This window comes from Girardinichthys multiradiatus, chromosome 24, assembly GCF_021462225.1.
Source record: "Girardinichthys multiradiatus isolate DD_20200921_A chromosome 24, DD_fGirMul_XY1, whole genome shotgun sequence".
In the NCBI taxonomy this organism is placed as follows: Eukaryota; Metazoa; Chordata; class Actinopteri; order Cyprinodontiformes; family Goodeidae; genus Girardinichthys; species Girardinichthys multiradiatus.
The window spans coordinates 6,046,980-6,062,879 of record NC_061816.1 but is presented as its reverse complement, the minus strand read 5'-3'; the positions used below and the strand labels follow the sequence as shown (position 1 = coordinate 6,062,879).

Here is a 15,900-nt window from a genome sequence, read left to right as displayed (position 1 = left end):
CCACAAGGAAAGCAAAAAATATTTTCTGTTTTTCCAAGACTTTTATGTCATTTCCCGCCCTTCAGAATTTCTGTAGATAGTTTTTATTTATGGCTACTTTTAGATGAGACCTTTGTTTTGAGTCCACTTTGATCCAGTTCGTGGTTCTTACAAATCTTGGAAGACTTTTAATTCCTATCAAACTGATCACGTCAAAACAGACTAAAGGCTTTTTTTTTATGACTTACTTAATTTTCGATTCTATTAATAATTGCAATCATTTTAAATAATAATTAATTAACAACGTATAATTCTCTTAAAAACCATTTACTCATACTTTTTAAAGAAGTGTATTTTATTTTCATGGTCCATTTCCTGTCCCACGCTGCTGCTTAACCTGATTTGATTGTTGATCTGATGTGACGCATATGTGGGAGTAGAAACCCCCACCTAGAACCTCGCAAACCTAAACAAACATGGCCTACTTTAACCAAAAGGAAAATAAACTTTGCTGTTGTCAATGTATCATATTTAATACACAAATTAAGCTGTGAAACCTTTTTTCCCTGTCAACAGTTTACAGATTCGCAGCAGCATGCCATAATTAAAGACACAAGTCACATAGTCAAGCTGAACTGAAGTCACCAGATCAAAAACAAACCAATAGGAGCTCAGAGTTGTTCCAAAATAGCTCATAAAAATATTATTGCTTCATATGTGTTGTAAAGTGATCCATAAAACTCAGTTATGTTTTGACGGTGCTGCCTGTTTCAAAGTGTCAATCAGTTTAGTTGATCTTTATCTTAGATAAAGAAGGGGGACCATGAGGATTATTAGACTATTTATTGGCTGCAATATTGTTTCCCTTATAATCTTCACCTGCACTAAATGTAAATGTTTATTGATTCAGTGTTATTAGCAAGATGGACAAGACATATCTGGAAAAAATAAAAACAAACACAAGAGGGAGCTAAAGGCAACGCTGAACGAGTCTACAGAAGGCTGCTGAGGAAATGTTCCTGTTAAAAACCTGGAAAACATACAATTTATTAGAATATCATTAAAAAGTTTTTATTTATTTAAGTAGTTTAATATAAAATGAATGATTGCACAGGTTTATTCCACATAGAGTGATATATTTCAATAATTTATCATCAGGATCATGGTTTGCAGCTGGTAAACACCCACAATTCTCAGAAAATTACATAAAATCAAATAAAAAGGATGAAAAGCTTTTATTAGTGATGATTTATTCAAATGGACAAGATCTTACACATGTTAGAGGTAACATGAAGGCAAAACCAACAAGGGGTACAAGAGAGCAGGAATACCAGGGCTAAACAGCTGGGTAATGGAAGGATCTGACAAGGAGTGATTGAAAACTGGATGCTTTAATACTGGGAAGGGGGTTAGTGGCATGGAAGTGAGATGAGTTCAATAAACTGAATACACTGCAGCTGTATCAGGAGTGTGACAAAGGTGAGATGAGGGAAAATGACAAATATTCAGACTGACTACACAGAAATCCAGGAAAACATAGAAACCAGAAAAATACGCAAACACAAAACAGAGCAGAGCCCAACATGAGAACTCAAAATGCCAAACAAAGTCACTCAGAAACAGGATTCTGAGGTGGTAACAGAAACACAGTGCACAAAATGAACCAAATCAGTGCATGAAATGTATGCAAAACCCCAAAATGATCAAAAACAGCCAACAGGAGGCTGAGGAAGACGGATGTAGAGACAGTGATGCAGGGGTTAATTTTACTGGACTTCCTGGGAGCAGCTAAGCCAGGAAGTTTCAGGAGTTTTCCTTTGGAAAAAGAAGCAGAGGTCTGAGTTAGGTTTCTCAAAGATCAGGTTAACACACAAAGAGGTACCACTAAGGTCGACACTCAGGCATTGAATGTCCAGCAGCCAGCTTCACCAAACGAGCCTGAGCAGCTCTGCTCCGTCCTCCAACTGAACCTGTTACTCAGGAAAACAGAATAAGCATAGACTGCACAGCCTCGGATTCCTGATACGACCTTTTCCAGCTTACCGTCCCTGAGAGCAGTAAGCTGATTATCCATGATTGTGTCGGCCATAATGCAAAAACAATAACAGAAAGTTTTTCTACTTAATGGTTTTATTGAATATTTCAACTTTAAGAGACACCGAATTAATGTTTTTCATTAGCTGCAATCTCTAATGTTTAAGATGAACAGGAATAAAGGGTTAAAAGCGATCACTCTGTGTTTAACGAATCTTTCTTAAACATGAATTTCCCTTTCTGAACTGAACTACAGAAATAAATTAGCTGCTTGATGATAGACTGGAGGAGATAGGCACCAGCTTCCTCGCGACTCACTCTGGAAGAAGCAGTAGATAAGTGGAAGATAAACTGAGAATTTCTGATCCAAACCAGAGCCCGGCAAGGCAAAGTCACTACAATCTGGGTGTGGTAAAGTCTTCAGGAGAACGAAGCATGACTGCTCTGCTACCTTTAACAATTTATTCAGCTTCAAGTGTATTTGCTAAGGTTTTGTTCCAGATTAAACACACTGTATGTTTTACAGCGAATGGTTACCACAGGTGTGTCTCCTGGACTAGAAACCCCCTAAACAAACCAAACAAGTCTCACTTTACAGTCAAGCTTCTATCAAAGGGATAATTTCCAGGTTAAAAGACACATAGAAAATGGAGGGTTAGTGTGTGAAACTTTATTAAGTACTGCAAACTGTCGACACAGATGGATTTAGACACATTCCTCTTAAATCTGCCAGACAGGTTAGGTTTATTTACTCATATCACAGCAAGCTTGGGCATCTATACCGGATGCCTCCTGGACGCCTTCCTCGGGAGGTGTTCCAGGCACGTCCCACCGGGAGGAGGCCCAGGGGACGGCCCAGGACACACTGGAGGGACTATGTCTCTCGGCTGGCCTGGGAACGCCTTGGGCTCCCCCTGGAGGAGCTGGAGGAGGTGTCTGGAGAGAGGGACGTCTGGGCGTCTCTGCTGAGTCTGCTGCCCCCGCGACCCGGTCCTGGATAAGCGGAAGACGACGAACGAACGAACAGCAAGCTTGGGTGAGATTTAGAGTTCAAAGGGTGGAGGGAGATCCTTGGGATGAACTGAAACTGCAGAACGCTCATTTTGGAAAATCTTTACAGAAAAAAGGAGAAATCTCCTAAACTTTGAATAAAGGAGAAACTCTGTCTGGACTTATCTCCTCAATATTTAAGGTAAAAATCAAATTTAGAGACTTGTGTCAACTAAAAGCACCAATGCTCATAAAACAATACAGTGTTTCAATCCGTCTAGTGCTAAAAATAATGTAAATAGCTAAAAAGTCATTTCAATGAGTAAAAGATGACTTAAGAAAATGCTACCGTGGAATAACTAAAAGGTTTGCTTGTAGCAAGCGACAAAAAGTAGCAATGTTAGCGAAACAAAAAGTATTAGTAGGCACATATAGTCCTGAAAAAAGTGCTTTTCGATGATTGGACATTTACATTTTTAAAATCAATCTGAACAGCACTCAAAAATTGAAGTAAAAAACAACAAAACTGAAAAGACCTTTTTAAATTTAATGTAAAATGTCGTAAAATCATTTCTGGTGAGGAACAAATTAAGAAGATGACACAGTTGTTTCACATTATGAATACATGATAAGAACATTGTTCGTCTGCATCTAAATGTTGAAGTGAGAGCGATTACCCGTTGCAACCTCTTAAGAGATCTTCAGAAAATTGTTGTTACATAACAGGTTATGAGCCTGGCAAGATATTGAAAGCGTTTGAAATTAGCCATTGAATTGTATGGAAATAGGAGGACATGTCCAGGTTTGACCGTCCAAGCTAGTTCACCCTGAGAGCAGGCTGCAAGATGCTTGAAGAAGTCTCCGAGAGTCCTAAAATATCTCCATGGAACCTACAGCAGGCTTTTGTTACTGTTAAGGCGACTGTGGCTCAGTAGGAAGAGTAGTTGTCTTGCATTCAGAAGGTTGTGGGTTTGATTCCAGCTTCCTCCTGCCATATGTCGATGAGCCCCTGGGCAAGGCACTTAACCTCAAGTTGCCAACGATCTGCGTATCGGTGTATGAATGTGTGAGCATTAGTGAGTGCGATTGGGTGAATGTGGCTCTAATGTAAAGCGCTTTGAGTGGTTTGTATGACTGGAAAAGCGCTATATAAGTTCAGTCCATTTACCATTTAATATGAAAGCCCATGCCTGTCCAATCAAAAAGACACTGATTAGGTTTAACTATCATGAAGTTTGCAAGGAAGAAAACCTTTGCTCTCTAAGAAAAACACGAGGGCCAGACTGAAGTTCGCCAGAGAGAACATAGACAAAGACCAGGACTTCTTTAATTATGTTCTTTGGACAGATACAACTTATTGGGAGACCAGAACAGAAGACATGGTTGGCTTAACGCAAAAACACGGCATTTAGGAAAAAGAGCCTCATACCAATCTTTAAGCATGGAGGTGGAAGCATCATGGTTTAGGGATGCTTTTCTGCAGCAAAACCTGACCAGTTCACCAGTCATAGCATCCACCATTAATTTTACTGTGTATCAGAGGGTGGTTGGAGAAAATGTGAGACCATCTGTAAAAAAAAGTTAAACTGAAGCAGAACTGGACCCTTCAACATGATGACAACCCAAAACCATACCAGTAGGTCTATCAAGGACTGGCAGAGAACTAAAAAATTAAGATTTCTGGGAAATAGAAATGGTCTAGTCAAGAAAAAATACTTTCCTCAGACCGATTTCAGAGACTGGTAGAAAAAGCATCTCACTAAAGTTATTTAGGCTAAAGGACGTAACGAGTACAATGTCACCACAATTTTCCTCAGTCAAAATACTATTTTTTTCTGATATCTCTTGTTTAATGAGTGAAATAAGGTTGTTTTTTTATGTGTTCATCTGTAATTACTTTATTTTTCTAGAAATAAATGAACAAACATTAGACATCAATATGGTAACATTTCTTGATAAATAACAGAATATTATCAGTTTTTCCCATAACAAGTCTTAGTTCACTGAAATTATCCCAAAAGTTAGAGATTGATAAATTTCCATGAGCTTGGTAAGCCTTTGAAAAAAACCGAGAGAGAAGGGTAAATATAAAACCGAAGAAGGTTCGGTCCTGGTTCGGTCTTTTATGGTTCTGTCTCTTGAGTGTCTCTGTCTGAAACTCTCCCTGTTACTGAACTCCAAGCTGAGGAAGCTGCCCATCCTTTGCTGGAAGAGGAGCCTCTTCAACGCTTCACACAGCAGTTATTAAGATTTACCAAACTGAATCACTATATAAAGAGATAACTAATCATAAGTTTCAGTAGTTTTCATAGTTTCATTGTGTTTCTCCATCACAATAGCTCCACAGGGTTGCGTGTTCGGCCACTGCCACTCATCAGCTAAACAAACCAGCTGTGGAAATGTTTCTTGCCCTCCCTCTTTCTATTTTCCCCCACTGCAGCTCCCGATCATTTAGTTAATCTTCTCCTCCGGGGAATGTGGCTTTAATCCTCACTGACCTCGCTCTACGATTCACAAGCTGCTGCGCCCAAACCTAACCTGTAGCCTTGACATTAAATCTTAGCTCGTCTGAGATTGGACAAAGCGTGTGTTGGCCTCAGCGTATCGCAGGAGACACTGTAATCTTTCCCTGGAAACACCATGAAACTAACCCGCAGAAGAGGCTTGCATATTGAAAACCAGTGCCAACTTTCAGCCACATGATGCATGTGGGGGGATCAGTTACCTACATAAATACAGCTTATATGTTCCAAGTGAGGAAACTACCACTTTTCTTTGTCAATTAAAAAGTCAGAATGGATGTATAGAAGGAAAAGCATCCAGGGAAGCATTTAAATATGGTGTATTTTAATATTTCTGCAAAAGTAGAGTTATGCATACTACAAAGACAGGCCAGGAGCTCTGTAAAGTCATTTTTCTGCAGTCTGACGTAAGCATAATTCATTTAAAAGCCTCCTGGCTGAAGAGGTTTTGTTCTTTTTCTGCTCCAGAACGTCACAGAACACAGAAAGAGCCCATTCATTTATTATTTACAGCCCAGTTTTTGTGAATAGCCGATCCACAGCTGCCAGAGATGGAGGCAATTAGTTTGGAGGCACATAGGAGAAGTGTGACAGCTGACGTAAAAGTTAAAAAATATTATCTTTTTACTTTTACATCAGCTGGTACATCAGTTCTGTCTGACTCACCTCTATAATTTACAGGGCTAGACCCTTCATACTGGACTCTCCCAGAGGAAACTGGGAAAGAAAAACTCTGTCTACATCCTCCAGACTTGGTGTAAATGGTCTGGTTTCATTTCCAGATTTGTGTCAGAGAGGTTAGTTGATCTGTCTGGACAGATTAACCGTCCAGACTGGTACATCAGTTCTGTCTGAACTGATGTACCAATATTATTTCTCCTCCTTATTGGTTTTAAGCTGCAATAGACCTGACTCTGTAATAATAAACTGGAACTATATTCTGGGTTAAATCAGAATAGATTTTATAAGTGAAGCAAACACAAAGCCTCCTCTACCCATATTGTAAATCTGAAAGAGCAGCACAGATATCTTCCTGTCCACACAGATTAACCTCTCTGATACAAATCTGGAAATGAAACCAGACCATTTACACCAAGTCTGGAGGGTGTAGACAGAGTTTTTCTTTCCCAGTTTCCTCTGGGAGAGTCCAGTATGAAGGGTCTAGCCCTGTAAATTATAGAGGTGAGTCATGTAATTAAACATGCTAATGACATGCTCCACCTAACAGATATAAGCCATCAGACGCCTCTTCAGTTTCTGGGTTGTCTTCTTGCTCTGTTATGGAAAAATAAAATTTCTGATCATCTTTGCTTCTTGTCTCAGATGGATTTGCAGACTGGCTGCATTTAAATGTCCTAATTTCTTTCTGTTAGTGATGCCCGGCTGAAGTAATTTGCTTTGACAGCAGCTCAGTGAGAATCAGAGCTCGGCTGCCCACACAGAAAAAAACACGTCGGGGCCGATTTCTGTCGCCTTTGAAGGAGCTGCAGCTTCACAGTCCAGCAGATTTTAGAATAAAGTAATAAAGTCTTGTTTTCCATTTGACAAACGCCATGTAGGCAACATAGCAAACATGCAGAAGAAGGTCAGAAGGTCAAAAAGAAAGCTTTCTTTAAAACACATGACCCTAAACACACCATCCCTACAGTGACATATAGTGGTGGCAACAACATGCTGTGGGGATGCGTTTCAAGGTAATCCTGGAAGAAAACCTCTTAAAGGCTGCAGAACCTTGAAGTGGAGGCCGAGATTCACTTTCCATCTGGACAAGATGAAACATGCAGCTAAAGCTGCAATGGAAGGATGTAGATGAAAGCATATTCATGTGTTTAAATGTCCTAATGTGTGCCAGTTTGTTCTTGTAAAAACTTGGATCACTTTTCCATTTCGCTGTATATGAACTGCATGATAAGAAACCTCCTGAGATTCAATCAAGGTTTACCCACATTTCCCACGTCGGTTTCCTCTGAGCTCAGACACATCTGATATGAGATCAGTAAACACGCTCCCTCTCCTTCCGCCTCTTTAACCCCAGACCACAGACACAAACTGGGTTATTTCAGGAGAACATTGTCATGAGTAATTATACCAAAAGTAAACACCATTTCTCCACTCTGTGGTCATACTTTGACATGACAGTGCCTTTCAGCGACACAAAACTATAGCAATTATATGATGGGAGACTGCTTGTCTGGAAACATAGTGATGGCAGAAAGGTAAATTTGGCACAAGGCATCAACAAAAACATTGAAAACATCTACTTTTGTCGTTGACATCCTGTTATTTTCAGCTGTTTTAGACTTCTCAGTCATGATCTCTTAAAGAAAACTGTAAATAAGATGACTAAACGTCACATTGTGTATTTTAGAGTATTTGGTAAGATTATCAGTACATTTACAAGCTTCTTTCGTCAAATACATGTAGTTTTATTTTCCCCCATGAATACTAAAGAAAATATTTAGTAGGTGTGTATCAGTATGTGGTATTCGTCAAGTCTTTCTACATCTATATATATATTTCAGAACAATTAAGGTGTCATCCAAATCTTACAAAGACAACAAACACAACTTCATTTATTAAGATTTTAATCCCAAAAATACTTTCTTTTTTTACATTTCGGCACATAACACATGGTTTGGTCTCGCTGTATTTTGGCTTTAACACACTTCTGTAGCATAAATATTGTCTGAAGGAGTGGGTGTCATGCAGGAACACCCATGCCTGCCGTCCGGCGGGAGCTACAAGTATGACGAAGATTTTTATGAAAAATAATGATCAGTTTGACCAACATGCTGTTAAGTATAATGTGAAAGCTTCGACATGCTTGATGAATTTAAAAGGTTTTGTCAGTTAACATCAAATGCTAATTTATGAAGAATTCTGCAAGCTTTCTGAGCAAACAGGATGTTAACAAGGTTGGATATGAAGTTTATTGTACAAATGGAGGAATTCTACAATAAAATATAAATGTATCAGGAAAAATAACAGGTTCCAGCCTGCGGGTTTGCATAACTACATCATTATCAAAGGAAGACTATTGCTGTCCTAATGGCTGATCCAGTAACAATCAATAACTACTTCTCATTTGGGTGAACCTAAACCTGAGTTTAGGTGAATGCAACACAAAACTAACATTACACATCAACAATTGCATATCCTTCTTTCCTAATTGTGCCTGGCTTGACACTTTCCAAGCCCAGCCAGTGTAAACTTTAATTACACATTTCAGTAATTGTAGAAAAGAAGTGAAACCAAACTGTGTCTCATCAAAGAATCAGAATTAGTTTTCGATCAGTGGCAGAATCACCCGATATGTCGATGAGTGAGAACAGTACAACCCCTGAATACGATCTAGTCGACTAAAACAAAAGTAAAGTGATAACCTCTTCTAACTCCTCCACCTCCATTCTCAAAGCAGTCAGAAGAATGTTTTAAGATCAATTATTGGCCAATGCGTTTTTGACATTTACAACACTGAAGTTTAAAGAATATTGTGAATATGGGTAAAACAGTGCTAGGCTAAATATTATTAGAAAAAAATTGTAGATTGTGTTTCTTTTTGACATAATTTAAAATTTTCAGTCAGCAGAATGAGAGATAAATCTACTAAAAGCAGTACAGACACATGTCCTGACAGGATGGTTTAAACAGTCTTGTAACATCTACTAATCTTAGTAACTCAAATTTGTTTTTAAGGTGATGCAAAAATACCTCTATACGTTGACGAAATTGTACTATTCTTTAATGTTTGTGCCAAGACAGGCTGGTTTAAACTGCTTAGTAACACATCTTATCTTTCAGAAACAGCTTGTCCCAAACCATTACTCATTTTGGAGAGTAAAAAAAAAAACTTTTTTGTTTAATGTGGATTGAACAGTCTTGTAAGACATCTCAGTAACTTTGAGAAATGATTGATCATAAAGTACATCTAAATTTGGTGAACCTAAGTTTGACTTTTGGCAAAAGGGGTGCGAAAATCCCTCTCTATGTCGACGACTTCGTATTGTTGCTTTCTGATTGCATGTACTTTATTTGGTCATTTTTTTGTCCATGAAACAATAATCTAGCTACTGCTAAATTTATCTGAGTTTTCAAGTGCCACAACTTAGTTTGAGTGCCCTGATTGAAGTAAGTGAAAAACAGTTATCTAACTCACAGTGGCAACCAGACTTTTCCGACATCATATATCAAGTTATAAGTAGACTACTTTCTCAGGACTGCTTTGGTGTAAAAAACAAAACGTGCCATTTTTTGAAAAGTTTTAAACATTAAAATAAAAATTCTTCCATATTTTCTCAGACTGTCTGTAAATCCTAAATACAACTCTAAGGGAAAACTAAACAAACTATAATTTGTGACATTTGGATCTTATGTTTGTGCATTTCATTTTACAATATCTCAGACTGATGTTACAAGCGTTTTAGTCAACAAATAATACCAAGGTAATGCAATGCAATGCGTGACATCCAATCAATCTGTCAAAAGATAACAGCAACTTTCACTAATTTAATGTGCAAATCAAATATCATGGGTGATAATTTCAGGGTTTTGGTTAAGTTTCTCAATCTTTACAACTGAAAAATCTTACTGAAGTTGCCTGCAGTTTACATTTTAGCATCTGATCTGATATGAATAGAAGTAATAATTATGGATGCAAAGGTGTGGAATATTTCCTGAAACTTTTAATGGGAAGTAAAGCTGGACTTTTGGTAATATTCCAAGTTGGAAACAGGGGAATTAACTGGAAATTGGAGTAATTTACTGTATCAATACAAACATAAAGTTTTTTGTCATAGGTTGATATTTCTATTATATTTGCTAGTTAAACATTAAAGTCACATATCAGATGTATTCCCACCAATAATATCTTCATAACTACTTGGACTTAATGGACCCAAAGATGTTGCATACAGTGTGTATATTTCAAATTCCAGGTTTATTCCCATCAATACTCTTTAATTTCCATGTAAAGCTTCCAACTTGGAAAACTCCTGGAAAATAATCAGCAGCAGTAGACCACTCGTTTACCTTCTGTGTTAAAGTTGCCTTTCTATTGTCTCAACCTGCACTGCTCTGAAGAAAAACCCACTGTTTTCAGATGTTTACACCAGAGAAGAGACAGAGGAGGAAATAAAAAGCCGTAACCACAGACAGCTCTGAGGTCATCTTCTCCTCAGGGGGATCCTTTCTCAGCTCCGAACCCCAGCCTGATCCTCTCTTATCATTCTGTAGCCTCACATCTGAGTACAAAACATCAGCTCCAACAGCAGAGCCAGGAACTTCAGAAGGATATAGACCTATTAATATCCATATATCTTCTATACAGGAAGTGCTGCAGTTTGCAGGGACTTTCTACCTGGTAGGGAAGGTTAAATTCTTCCATAAATCTGACTTTATGATGAGGTTTAATGCAAGATGCGTTCCTTAAGTCATTCTCTTCATCTATTGGAGGTTTGTGGGAATTAATGAGACTATTTTTTCTTTCCATAAAAAGTAAGTTGTAGTGCTTCTCATGCATCACTGCTTCTTCTTCCTCTGCTTCAGAGTCTTCCTCCTCTTCACTATCATCTCATACAGCTTGTCCATGCCCTCGTCCAGTCCTTCTCCGATGATGGCGCAGGCCGGCTGGACGTGGTACGGGGTGGAGGGGCTAAGTTCGGACAGCGCCAGCTGCCTCTCAATGTTCTCCACGTCCAGTGCCCGGGGCAGGTCCTGCTTGTTGGCGATGACCAGCAGCGGGGTCCCCTGGTTCTCCTGGAAACGTGTGATCCGGTGCAGCTCGGCCCGGGCCTCCTCCAGCCGCTCCGCGTCCACGGAGTCCACCACGTACACGATGCCGTCCGTGCAGCGGCTGTAGGGCTTCCAGAGGGGCCGCAGCTTCTCCTGGCCCCCGACGTCCCAGAAGTGGCAGCTGATGCCCCGGGAGGCCCCCGGGCCGCCCAGCCGGATCCGCTCAGTGTTGAAACCGATGGTGGGCACCGTGTTGACGAACTCGTTGAATTTGAGCCGGTACAGGACCGTGGTCTTACCCGCAGAGTCCAAGCCCAGCATAACTATGTGCAAGGACTGGAAGGCTGCTAGACGGGACAAACTGGTCCCCATCCTACAAACTGGGAATGACGGGGTTGTGATCCATGAGGCAAAAGTCTGGAAAAAGCTCAGCAGAGGTGGAGGGTGCAGTTCCTGGTTGCGCAGCGGCACCCCGGCAGACTGAGGAGCCGCAGCATCCCTGGAGCCGCTCCAACTGCAGCTGCGCGCAAAATGTTCAAATCTTCTCCAAATGCGCAAAGTGTCCTATCATCATCATGCCTCAGCATTCCTCTGCTCACCTTCATGTGTGGGAACATAAACACAACCCACTGATGCTGTGTGACGCGTGGATCCGCCACTAAAACGCGTAAAGGCACAACAACACACTATATCATGTGGCATCCGGTGGGAGCTTCAAAATAAAGGAATTTCGTACAGATCGGTCTTAACTAGAAAGGTCAGTCAGTCATATTGCTGCATCAGTGTTTCCGCTGCACAGTGAGCTGGAAAACATTGCACCCAAACGTCCAATACTCGCACCTACAAGTGGAAGTATGGATGATTTCGAGGTGCCTTGCAAAAGGCTTTACCGCATTTAGTTACAACCACAAACTTAGATGCGTTTAATTGGGATTTAATTAGATACCCCTAATAAAATCCAGCATTGAGTCAATAGAACCCAGTTGTATACATTCAACAGGTCTGTTAAGGCCTCAGAGTCTCCTCACATGAGACCAAAACCCCCAATCTATACAGTGGCATGATGGTGGCAGCATGATACTGTGGGTGGAGGAGTTAAATACGGAGCAATCCTGGAAGAAAACCTGTTAGAGGCTGCAGAGGGCTGGAGGTTCACCTTACAGCAGGACAATGACCCTCAACATACAGCCAGAGCTACAATGGGAAGGTTTAGATCAAGACAGTCGTGTGTTAGAATGGCCTAGTCAAAGTGCAGACCTAAAACCAACTGAGAATCTGTGCTATGGTTAAAAAAAAAAAATAAAACTGTCCTAATGTTCACTCAGACGGGCTGAATAGAAAAGCACACCACACTTTTTTAGATTTTATTTTTAACCTTCTTGAAATATCAGTCAGCCATGAGTTCATTTTTACATCGAGCATTTAGGATTTCTTAGATTGTTTTGCACTGTTGTGATTTTATATTTTCCCTTCTATACAAAACTATTTTGAAATATTTGATCTGTCTTGATCAAATCAGTTTTTCTTTTAATTTTTTTCCTCATTTAAAATATAAGAAAAAAATGGTTTTCTAGTGACAGAATTTAAATTTAACATTTTTCTTTTCCTGCATCAGAAACTAATTCTGGGTTCTAAAATAAAAATACAAACAAAGGTGACAAAAAGTCATGAATGCTCTCAGAAGTCAATAAACAATAGAAATGAAACATTAAGATATTACAACGATGAAACTTTATTTATTCTGCATCTTGGTTTTATCACCGTAGACAAATAATTTGGATGTACTGATGAGATGCTGTTCTAGCAGAGTGCCTCTAGATGGCAGCACAGCACGCTCTTTTTGCGCATTTCTTTATGTAGGGTCCAAGATTTAAGTGACACTCGGACATTTTTCATCATTTTGAAATTCTGGAAAAGCCAGAAAATTATATAAACATTATTGAAAAGTGGTTTTAAGTTGATCAGCAACTAGTTAGTAATCCATGCCTTCTTGTTTTCTGGGGGCATAAAAATGACATTACACAAAGAGGCCCAGTTGCTGCCTAGTGGTTTAATGTATCATTTTGTCTCGAGTTTGTAAATCAACCTTTTACTTAACTTGGCTGTTACTCCGTGTTTTTGCATATGATACTAGATCACCCTCTCAAGGATGTGGCTTTCCCTCTTAAATCTGCACTTTTTCTTTTCACTCAATTTTTCATCAGTATGCTCGGATACAGCAGTCAGCTTCTTTAGCAATGATCCTGTGTTGCTTATTCTACTGTTTGCTGGACAAGTGTCAGGTCAGCTATCTTCCATGTGATTGTTTGGACCCCAACTTCACATTTCTGTGTTAAAATCCTTTTTATTGGTCTTATGTCATATTTTAACATCCTGAAAAATTAACAGAAATAAATGCTTGGATTATACCACTCTGTATGTGATTTGTTGTGTCCAGCCATAACAACATTTAAAGGCCAGTTTGATCTTTTCTGGATCACGCGATCGTATGCACAAAGTTAAGTAATGATTTGCTGTTCGAGTATACGGCATTCATTCATATAAAGATTAGCTTAGAGGTAAATAATAATAAATAATGTTCGTTTTAATGACGTTTGTTTTGTTTGTGTTGAGAAACTCAGCTACAGTAAATGCTAGTAGACTAGCACTCAGCTAAGGATGTGTTCTGTGTTGTGTTTTTAAAGTTAAGACAAACTTTATTAAAGGGTAATTTTTTTTTTTATACACAGATGGGCCATAACGCGTCGTATTGGTGGCCTTTTAAAGGTACGTTTGATTCTGGTAACAACTATAAGCTTTTTTGTTCTGCTCCAACCGCTAACAGCTAAGAACACGTTCCTGCCCACCTTATGAACCAGCTACAGATCATTTACCCAGAAAGGTTGTTGGTCCTCAAAATATTTCCTTAATTATTTTTACATTTGAACTAGACATGATACCTAATTAAACACCATTAAGACCCATTTATGCAAAAGGTTTGGTTCTTATTCAAAATAATATTTCCTTAAATATTATTTTAATATTTCCTTAATAATATTTGTTTAAATATTATCTTAATAAATAAAGGCAGCTAATTAAACACCGTTGAGGATTAGTCATCCAGAAGGTTGGTTTTATTCACCAAATCATTTTTAAAATCTTATTTTATTAAAATAATATTTTATCTGATCTTGCATTGTGAATGGTTGTTTGAAGGTATACCAATTATTTCCTAAGTTAGTACCAGGACTAACTTAACTTCATTTCCAGATTCTTCAAGATAATCCTTGGTTCTCAAACATAAACATTGCATGGTAATGTTGCATCACTATTTTTGGTCATGGTTTTCAATCATCCTTAATCAACTTGTTTATATTGTACATAGCCCATTAGTCTTCCTTATTCTTTAATTCTGCTTGGTAGTTTAGTTGGATTATTTTAGCATAGTAAAGAGTTTGTTGATTGAAATATGTTTGACTTTGAGTTGACTTATTTTTGTTAATAAATTCTTGTATTTTAAGAAATTGTGTGAATTAATTCCATATATGTGCAGAGTTCATGCTGTTCAATAATGTTAGAGCTTGACTCATCCCTTTCAATGTTGTCCCAATACCACCACCTTATTGGGCTGGTATTCACAGGACAACCTTAACAGACCAAAATATTATTTAATAAAACATTAATTTGCATATTCATAATCACAACAGATTCATATGAGTTTCACTTTTGTAATTGAGCTTCTTGAAAAAACACCATTGAAAACTAAAATGTAGTATAAATATATTATTTGACGGGTTTTCATTTGCTATTACGTTTTTATTTTCTCTTAGACACTTTTAAGCTGTTGTGACGGGATTGCTTCAGACCGCTTTCAGGTGCCTGTTGATGCTTATTCTACACAAACCTAGAATCATATAGGAAGCACTTTACCACCATCTAGCAGTCAGAGTCTGGAAGAACATCTGGTTGGGGTTTTATAGAATTAAGCTGTATTTGAAATACTGTGATGATAGACAGTAAAGCAAAAATACAGGTCCTTCTCAAAATATTAGCATATTGTGATAAAGTTCATTATTTTCCATAATGTCATGATGAAAATTTAACATTCATATATTTTAGATTCATTGCACACTAACTGAAATATTTCAGGTCTTTTATTGTCTTAATACGGATGATTTTGGCATACAGCTCATGAAAACCCAAAATTCCTATCTCACAAAATTAGCATATTTCATCCGACCAATAAAAGAAAAGTGTTTTTAATACAAAACGTCAACCTTCAAATAATCATGTACAGTTATGCACTCAATACTTGGTCGGGAATCCTTTGGCAGAAATGACTGCTTCAATGCGGCGTGGCATGGAGGCAATCAGCCTGTGGCACTGCTGAGGTCTTATAGAGGCCCAGGATGCTTCGATAGCGGCCTTTAGCTCATCCAGAGTGTTGGGTCTTGAGTCTCTCAACGTTCTCTTCACAATATCCCACAGATTCTCTATGGGGTTCAGGTCAGGAGAGTTGGCAGGCCAATTGAGCACAGTGATACCATGGTCAGTAAACCATTTACCAGTGGTTTTGGCACTGTGAGCAGGTGCCAGGTCGTGCTGAAAAATGAAATCTTCATCTCCATAAAGCTTTTCAGCAGATGGAAGCATGAAGTGCTCCAAA

General features: G+C 38.7%; 1 protein-coding gene across 1 annotated transcript; it reads right to left on the bottom strand.

The window, feature by feature from the left end:
- Nucleotides 1–8,093: 8,093 nt before the first annotated feature.
- Nucleotides 8,094–12,629, bottom strand: arl4ca (ADP-ribosylation factor-like 4Ca). The gene has a single exon (XM_047354845.1). It carries the CDS (start codon nt 11,625–11,627, stop codon nt 11,043–11,045), a length of 585 nt encoding a protein of 194 aa, XP_047210801.1. The 5' UTR covers nt 11,628–12,629; the 3' UTR covers nt 8,094–11,042.
- Nucleotides 12,630–15,900: the final 3,271 nt, after the last annotated feature.

Coding starts and splice junctions, on each gene's coding strand:
- arl4ca (XM_047354845.1), bottom strand. CDS start 11,627: ATGGGGACCAGTTTGTCCCGTCTAGCAGCCTTCCAGTCCTTGCACATA.